Source organism: Micropterus salmoides, unplaced genomic scaffold (assembly GCF_014851395.1).
Source record: "Micropterus salmoides isolate LMB-PRFRI ecotype aquatic unplaced genomic scaffold, ASM1485139v1 Ms_hic_scaffold_10, whole genome shotgun sequence".
NCBI classification, from domain to species: domain Eukaryota; kingdom Metazoa; phylum Chordata; class Actinopteri; order Centrarchiformes; family Centrarchidae; genus Micropterus; species Micropterus salmoides.
Window position 1 is genome coordinate 36,269,148 of NW_024040041.1, and position 8,078 is coordinate 36,277,225.

Here is an 8,078-nt window from a genome sequence, read left to right on the forward strand (position 1 = left end):
TGTAGCGGCTTTGTGTGGATGAAAGTGTTTAAATTTAAAATAATAATTAAATGATTCTAATGCAGCGTCATCTCAGAAGGTTCCAGCGGATCTGGATCCGGGTCTGGAACATAGACTGTATAAAAGACGTGGGCGTAGTCACCTGTTGGTTTGTGGAGCGCCGTTTTGAAGCCTCGAGTTTGGCCGATAAACACGACTGAGACCATGAAGTCACCAGGAAAGTGTTTCCTAAGGGAATGAATCAGCTCAGCCTCAGTTTACCATCATTTCTAATGGAGACGGACTTCTTTCTGCAGCTAAAGAGTCGCCCCCTGCTGGCCGTTCAATAGAATGCAGATTTAAGGGACTTCCGCGTTCGCCTCAGGTCTCTGACCCGAAGCTTCCCGCCTGGTCTGGATCCAGCAGTTACATGACCGAGAGATCGAAAGTGAAACCTGCTCAGGCGGCGGTGATGGTTCAGCCCTTTAACTCAGTTAATTGGCGGAGTTCGGTGGCCTGCAGAGGAACAGAGTCTCTGCAGAACCTCTACTCTTTTCCGTCTCTACCTCGACTTTGAGAACTCGAAGGTCCGCCTCCACCACTCACTCCATGCGCGCTCCCGCGGCCTGGCAGGCGTCTTATCAGGGGAGAGTAGCTCTGCGCACCAGCGGCATTTCCTGGTTCAGAGGACTGCGCATTCGGCCTTCGGACCTGCGAGTTTCTGAGGCTTAACTGGTTCTGGTTCTCTGGCGGAACCGTCTCCAGACCTGTTCCCGGTTGTCTCGTGGTCTTCACTGGGTAACGGACAGTCGGGGTCCGTTCGGGGCTCGGGCGGAACGCGGAAATAGGCTCGGTGCGCCTTTCAGGCGCTCGAGCAGCAGCTGACGGAGGACACCTGGAGCTGCAGGTGAGCTGCAGTAAAACACACAGCTTTCTCTATGAAGTCTGGTGCAGGAGCCTCCGGGCTCTGATCCTGGACCGGCAGGGCGGGCGAGGCCCCCAGCTGGACCCCCGTTGATCCGTTACTGATGCTTCTGGTTATCGATCCTATCTTCCAGGTTTGAGAACAGAGACCCGGATGGAACTGTAACATCTGGACAGTAACTCAGTACACGTTCAAGGTACTTTACTCGAGTATTTCCATTTGATGAGACGTCATACTTGTACTTTGTTTATGTGACAGAAGTTGAAGTCGTTAGAGATAAGACTAACACGGAGGGGGCACCTGGTCCAGACCTGGATCGGGCTTCACTAGGAAGACTGAAGTTTTCTAAAGTATTGATTACAAACATGTGGAAAGAGTATTACAGTAATTTACCCCCCCCCCCCCCCCCTTTACTTCCCAGCTAAACCGGTCTGATCTCTGGATCTGGTCTCAGGATCTGGCTTTAGGATTCTCATCCTGAGGATCAAGAATGTCCTTCAAAATGCATCTGTTAACGGGCAGAACTGTGGCTGTGATCCTGCTGGTACTCCTGCTGCTGGGGTGAGTACTAATACTGCAAATACTACTGCTGCTGGGGTGAGTACTAATACTGCAAATACTACTGCTGCTGGGGTGAGTAGTAATACTGCAAATACTACTGCTGCTTGGGTGAGTACTAATACTGCAAATACTACTGCTGCTGGGGTGAGTACTAATACTGCAAATACTACTGCTGCTGGGGTGAGTAGTAATACTGCAAATACTACTGCTGCTGGGGTGAGTAGTAATACTGCAAATACTACTGCTGCTGGGGTGAGTAGTAATACTGCAAATACTACTGCTGCTGGGGTGAGTACTAATACTGCAAGTACTACTGCTGCTGGGGTGAGTACTAATACTGCAAGTACTACTGCTGCTGGGGTGTCCGTCTCTCTTTGCTCACTGTCTGTCTGTCTTTACTCACTGTCTGTCTGTCTTTGCTCACTGTCTGTCTCTCTTTGCTCACTGTCTGTCTCTCTTTGCTCACTGTCTGTCTCTCTTTGCTCACTGTCCGTCTCTCTTTACTCACTGTGCGTCTCTCTTTGCTCACTGTCTGTCTCTCTTTGCTCACTGTCCGTCTCTCTTTACTCACTGTGCGTCTCTCTTTGCTCACTGTCTGTCTGTCTTTACTCACTGTCCGTCTCTCTTTACTCACTGTGCGTCTCTCTTTGCTCACTGTCTGTCTCTCTTTGCTCACTGTCCGTCTCTCTTTACTCACTGTGCGTCTCTCTTTGCTCACTGTCTGTCTCTCTTTGCTCACTGTCCGTCTCTCTTTACTCACTGTGCGTCTCTCTTTGCTCACTGTGCATCTCTCTTTGCTCACTGTCTGTCTCTCTTTGCTCACTGTCTGTCTGTCTCTCTTTGCTCACTGTCTGTCTCTCTTTGCTCACTGTCTGTCTGTCTCTCTTTGCTCACTGTCTGTCTGTCTCTCTTTGCTCACTGTCTGTCTCTCTTTGCTCACTGTCTGTCTGTCTCTCTTTGCTCACTGTCTGTCTCTCTTTGCTCACTGTCTGTCTGTCTCTCTTTGCTCACTGTCTGTCTCTCTTTGCTCACTGTGTGTCTGTCTCTCTTTGCTCACTGTGCGTCTCTCTTTGCTCACTGTCTGTCTCTCTTTGCTCACTGTCTGTCTGTCTCTCTTTGCTCACTGTGCGTCTCTCTTTGCTCACTGTGCGTCTCTCTTTGCTCACTGTGCGTCTCTCTTTACTCACTGTCTGTCTCTCTTTGCTCACTGTGCGTCTCTCTTTGCTCACTGTCCGTCTCTCTTTGCTCACTGTCCATCTCTCTTTGCTCACTGTCCATCTCTCTTTGCTCACTGTGCGTCTCTCTTTGCTCACTGTCCGTCTGTCTCTCTTTGCTCACTGTCCGTCTCTCTTTACTCACTGTCTGTCTGTCTCTCTTTGCTCACTGTCTGTCTCTCTTTGCTCACTGTCTGTCTCTCTTTGCTCACTGTCTGTCTCTCTTTACTCACTGTCTGTCTCTCTTTGCTCACTGTCCGTCTCTCTTTACTCACTGTCCGTCTCTCTTTGCTCACTGTCCGTCTCTCTTTGCTCACTGTCTGTCTCTCTTTGCTCACTGTCCGTCTCTCTTTACTCACTGTCCGTCTCTCTTTACTCACTGTCTGTCTCTCTTTACTCACTTTACTCACTGTCCGTCTCTCTTTACTCACTGTCCGTCTCTCTTTACTCACTGTCCGTCTCTCTTTGCTCACTGTCCGTCTCTCTTTGCTCACTGTCCGTCTCTCTTTACTCACTGTCCGTCTCTCTTTACTCACTGTCTGTCTGTCTCTCTTTGCTCACAGTCTGTCTGTCTCTCTTTGCTCACTGTGCGTCTCTCTTTACTCACTGTCTGTCTGTCTCTCTTTGCTCACAGTCTGTCTGTCTCTCTTTGCTCACTGTCCGTCTCTCTTTGCTCACTGTCCGTCTCTCTTTGCTCACTGTCCGTCTCTCTTTACTCACTGTCCGTCTCTCTTTGCTCACTGTCTGTCTGTCTCTCTTTGCTCACTGTCTGTCTGTCTCTCTTTGCTCACTGTGCGTCTCTCTTTGCTCACTGCCTGTCTGTCTCTCTTTGCTCACTGTCTGTCTCTCTTTGCTCACTGTGCGTCTCTCTTTGCTCACTGCCTGTCTGTCTCTCTTTGCTCACTGTCTGTCTCTTTTTGCTCACTGTCCGTCTCTCTTTGCTCACTTTACTCACTGTCTCTCTGTCTCTCTTTACTCACTGTCCGTCTGTCTTTGCTCACTGTCCGTCTCTCTTTGCTCACTGTCCGTCTGTCTTTACTCACTGTCTGTCTCCCGGGATATACTGCGCACTGTAGCGAGCGGGCCTCGGGGGGGACAGATCAGGTATCTGGGTGTGAAGCAGGCGTCTCAGGTGTGAAGAAGCACCTGTGCTGGTTTGTCCCGGATGCTTGAGATCACTGGGGACAGGCATCGCATCAGGTATCCAGCTTCTAAACGCCTCCAGTCAAACCCGTACGTCATTCGATACTTTCTGTAACCGGATCGCGGCAACAGATTATTTGTTTGCATCTTTTTCCTGTAGCCAAACACGCAAACTGAGACGGCGAGGGGAGGACGTGTCTCTGGCTCGGCTGGCTGCACCACAGGCGGATAAACGGGACAGCTAGGGTTAAAGTAAAAAAGACCCGTCCCTTCAGTTTTTGATCGAAGGTTAACTAAATAATTTTCCTTTGTTTACTTTCAGCAAACGTATCCAAAAATGTACCTAAATTTGTTTCCCACAACTTATTTGGTCACTAAAGTATTTCACTCCTCATTCAAGTCCAGAAACCGTCCCCGCTGCTGTCTTTCCCGACGACCTGTGAGGACGGCCTGATCAGGGTCACAATGTCTTTATCCAGAAGAGAAACATCACCGGCAACAAAATACAGGTGGCGTTTCACACAACGTATCGAATGAAGTACTCCGTCGGTATCGGTGTCTCTTTAAGGGTACTGGTTTTGGACGATACCCGGGTCGGGTCTTTCCTGGGTCGGTTACAGAGTCTGTGGTGCAGGTGTGGTTTCATGTTAGCTGGGAAGGTCAGGTGATCGCTGTACTCGGACTCGACTGTCCGGACGCTTTTCTTCCTGTAGTGACGGCAGAGTCCTCTTTGAGCTGGTTTTGGGCCAGCCGGAGCATGTTGTCCAGGTGTCTCCCTGTGGACAGACGTGTGCTGTCCAGGTAACCTCTACTATGGAAGGGGGACAGGTTTTACCTGATCACACCCGAGGGGTGTCGATACGCAGCGCGCCAGTCTTCTTCGTCTTTGTTTTCTTCTTTTTCTTCTTTGTCTTCTTTGTCTTCGTTGTCTTCGTTGTCTTCGTCGTCTTTTTCATCGTCGTCTTCTTCGTCGTTGTTTTCTTCTTTGTCTTCTTTGTCTTCGTCGTCTTTTTCATCGTCGTCTTCTTCGTCTTTGTTTTCTTCTTTGTCTTCTTTGTCTTCGTCGTCTTCTTTGTCTTCGTCGTCTTCTTCTTCTTTGTCATCGTCGTCTTTTTCATCGTCGTCTTCTTCGTCTTTGTTTTCTTCTTTGTCTTCGTCGTCTTCGTCGTCTTCTTCTTCTTTGTCATCGTCGTCTTTTTCATCTGCGTCTTTTTCGTTGTCTTCTTCTTCTTTGTCTTGTGAATCACGTGTGAATCGCTGGTCAGACAGGAAGTGTGAGGTCAGGCCCGCCCCCCGGCAGCAGCAGCGCGCGTTGCTGTGAGGTCAGCTCTGGTCAGCTGGTGCTGGTCATTAATGATTGGTTGTTTGTGTTTGGATCCACAGGGTGCTGTACAGCTACATCTGGCGGCACTACAGGTAACTCACTGAACCCGCCGTCACAAACTCTTTATGAGCTCCTGGATTTTAACCAGACTGTCGTCATGGAGATGAAAATGGTTGCTGATTAATGGACCAATGGCTGCAGCCGCAGTGCTCACAGTGTGTTTGTGCGTTGCAGAGACGGGATCTTCGGGCAGGAAGTGAGGCCCGCTGACGGCAGGTAAGTAACACCATGTGTTTGCCCTGGGTGTGGACTGACAGGCTTATCTGGCCTGAGATGTATTGTGTACTGTGTTATTGTGGCAGCTGGTTCTCAAACCTGTTCAGCCTGAAAGCCCACGCTAACAAAACATCAGCTTCATTTGTTTTGTGATTGCAACTACACACCCTGCTTCACACTGAGGTATTTTTACTGCAGATAGTACACTGACTAATCCCAGTAATACACAGCAGCAGTACACGTAGACCAGAGAAGGTTCAGCGTCTTTGTTCTGCACAGAATCCGGATGTTGAAAGAAATTTAATCCTCAGGTGTAAAAAAACAAACACACCTTTAATAGAAATAAAGGTTTCAGACACAAAAGGTAACGAAAGGAAGGACAGGGTTCAGGTCCTGGTCTGTAGGTGGTGTTCGTCACCACATGTGTGTTCAGAGGGTGGAGGAGGATTACCGAGGGCTGAGGAGGCCTGTCCAGCTCTGGTCTGAGACCTCAGATCAGGGCTGGCCCCGGTCTGGGACGAGCGGTGCTGGTTTATCAGCTGACCTGTGGGAACGCTCGAGCAAAGAGTGGCGTTCGTCTGTGATTACATGACTGTATAAGGACGCTGTCTGTCCACGCCACACCGGCCCTCGCCCCTGAAAACAGATACCCGCCAACAGCAGATTCAGGAGCTGTGTGCGAGTGACGTTAAAGACAACAACCTGCTGTGACTTTGTCATTCTGTGAACTACAGATCCTGCATGGAGCTTTTCAGAATAAGAACGTTTCGCCCGTCTTATTTTGCTGACTTGTTCAGTTGTCCTTGATTTCTGTGCTTCTGCCACAGTTAAGTAGCTACGCAGTTCTGTCTTTTCTCTGTTTAACTGTGTTTATTGTTGATACACCATCTGCAGTCTGCACAGGCCGTTTTATTTTGAAAATCGACCAGAATCTCTCTGCCGTTCTGTGTCCGACTTCCTGCCCGGTTCCTCTGCAGAAACAGAGCGGCAGTGAATATTGAACTTTAGCTGAACTTAATTTTTAAACAACGCAAATCGAATCGTAACATCTGGCAGAAATTAAATTAAATCATGTTAAAGCATGTCTGAGAGAAGCAGCAGCTGCGACCCTGGTGGCGGCTGAGGGGAACTACAACAACACAGACGCTCCACACCTTTATTTTATATGGGTCCTCCTCAGGCTCGGGTCCCCTACCACAGGAAGTCTCAGGGTTCGGTAGCCGTTCCTAGGACTGCACTTAGATGTTGGACCGGGACCCTGCTGGACTCTCCCAGTCTGCACTTCTTCTCTCCTCCTCTGTCTTGGTACTTTTGGAGTTCCTCGTTCCTCCTTCCTGGTGTCTCGGGTTCGCTCCTTCTATCACTGCTTTGTTCTTCTGCTGGTTGTGTGGTCGCTGAGCCGTCTCCAGTCAGTCAGTGAAGGCTCCTGCTCCTCCTCGGGTTTCTTCTTCCCGGTATCTTCCTGGACTGTGGTCTTGCCCCTCTCTATCCCGGGCCTCCCTCGCCCCGCTGTGTGTTCAGGGAGCTGGATCCGGGCTGAAAGCCTCCCTGCGCGGTGAGCAGCTGTCTTGGTCTATGTGGGCTGAAGACACGGAGTCAGCTGGTATCTGAAGGAGCTCACGGGGACACATACACATCAGAGAGTATCATCCGAGTGAGCTGCAGTGTCACAGCTCATGCAGCTTTATATGGTGTCTTTCAGTGTTCCCTAGGGGACACTCAATCTGGATCTATAGAAAGACACTCATGTCCAAGGTACATGTGATGAACTCCTTAAAGTCCTGACTCCTCTGGACATATATGTTAAAGCATCGCACACATTTACCTTCCACTGACCCCGTACCGGAGAGGCTGGAGGCCCCTAGTGAGATCAGTTACATGGCAGCGTTTTAAAGATGTTCTCATGAAATTCCCGTTACGCCCCTAAAAGGTGTGTGTCTGTGTGTGTGTGTCTGTGTCTGTGTGTCTGTGTCTGTCTGTGTCTGTGTGTCTGTGTCTGTGTGTGTCTGTCTGTGTGTCTGTGTCTGTCTGTGTGTCTGTGTCTGTGTGTGTGTCTGTCTGTGTGTCTGTGTGTCTGTGTCTGTGTCTGTCTGTGTGTCTGTGTCTGTCTGTGTGTCTGTGTCTGTGTGTGTGTGTGTGTCTGTGTGTGTGTGTGTGTGTGTGTGTGTGTCTGTGTGTCTGTGTCTGTCTGTGTCTGTCTGTGTGTCTGTGTCTGTCTGTGTGTGTGTGTGTGTGTGTGTGTGTGTCTGTCTGTGTGTGTGTGTCTGTCTGTGTGTCTGTGTCTCTGTGTCTGTCTGTGTCTCTGTGTCTGTCTGTGTCTGTCTGTGTGTCTGTGTCTGTGTCTGTCTGTGTCTGTGTGTCTGTGTGTCTGTGTCTGTCTGTGTGTCTGTGTCTGTCTGTGTCTGTGTGTTTGTGTCTGTCTGTGTGTCTGTGTCTGTCTGTGTCTGTGTGTCTGTGTCTGTCTGTCTGTGTCTGTCTGTCTGTGTCTGTGTCTGTCTGTGTCTGTCTGTGTCTGTCTGTGTCTGTCTGTGTCTGTGTCTGTCTGTGTCTGTGTGTCTGTGTGTCTGTGTCTGTCTGTGTCTGTGTCTGTCTGTGTCTGTGTGTTTGTGTCTGTGTGTGTCTGTCTGTGTGTCTGTGTGTCTGTGTCTGTCTGTGT

At 49.7% G+C, this 8,078-nt stretch overlaps 1 protein-coding gene across 6 annotated transcripts in view; it reads left to right on the top strand.

The window, feature by feature from the left end:
* The first annotated feature begins 380 nt into the window (after positions 1 to 380).
* LOC119895977 (globoside alpha-1,3-N-acetylgalactosaminyltransferase 1-like) overlaps positions 381 to 8,078 on the top strand; it is a 13,973-nt gene continuing 6,275 nt past the window's right edge. For 3 of the 6 annotated variants that reach the window (XM_038709425.1, XM_038709432.1, XM_038709448.1), the window contains exons 1-5: positions 382 to 886; positions 1,038 to 1,100; positions 1,326 to 1,465; positions 5,206 to 5,238; positions 5,381 to 5,422. In XM_038709425.1, the coding sequence (XP_038565353.1) occupies positions 1,395 to 1,465; positions 5,206 to 5,238; positions 5,381 to 5,422 (146 nt within the window). In that variant the 5' untranslated portion in view covers positions 382 to 886; positions 1,038 to 1,100; positions 1,326 to 1,394. Of the gene's footprint in view, positions 887 to 1,037; positions 1,101 to 1,325; positions 1,466 to 5,205; positions 5,239 to 5,380; positions 5,423 to 8,078 lie in introns of all 6 variants that reach the window. The other 3 variants (XM_038709439.1, XM_038709464.1, XM_038709457.1) reach the window with 3 other exon arrangements.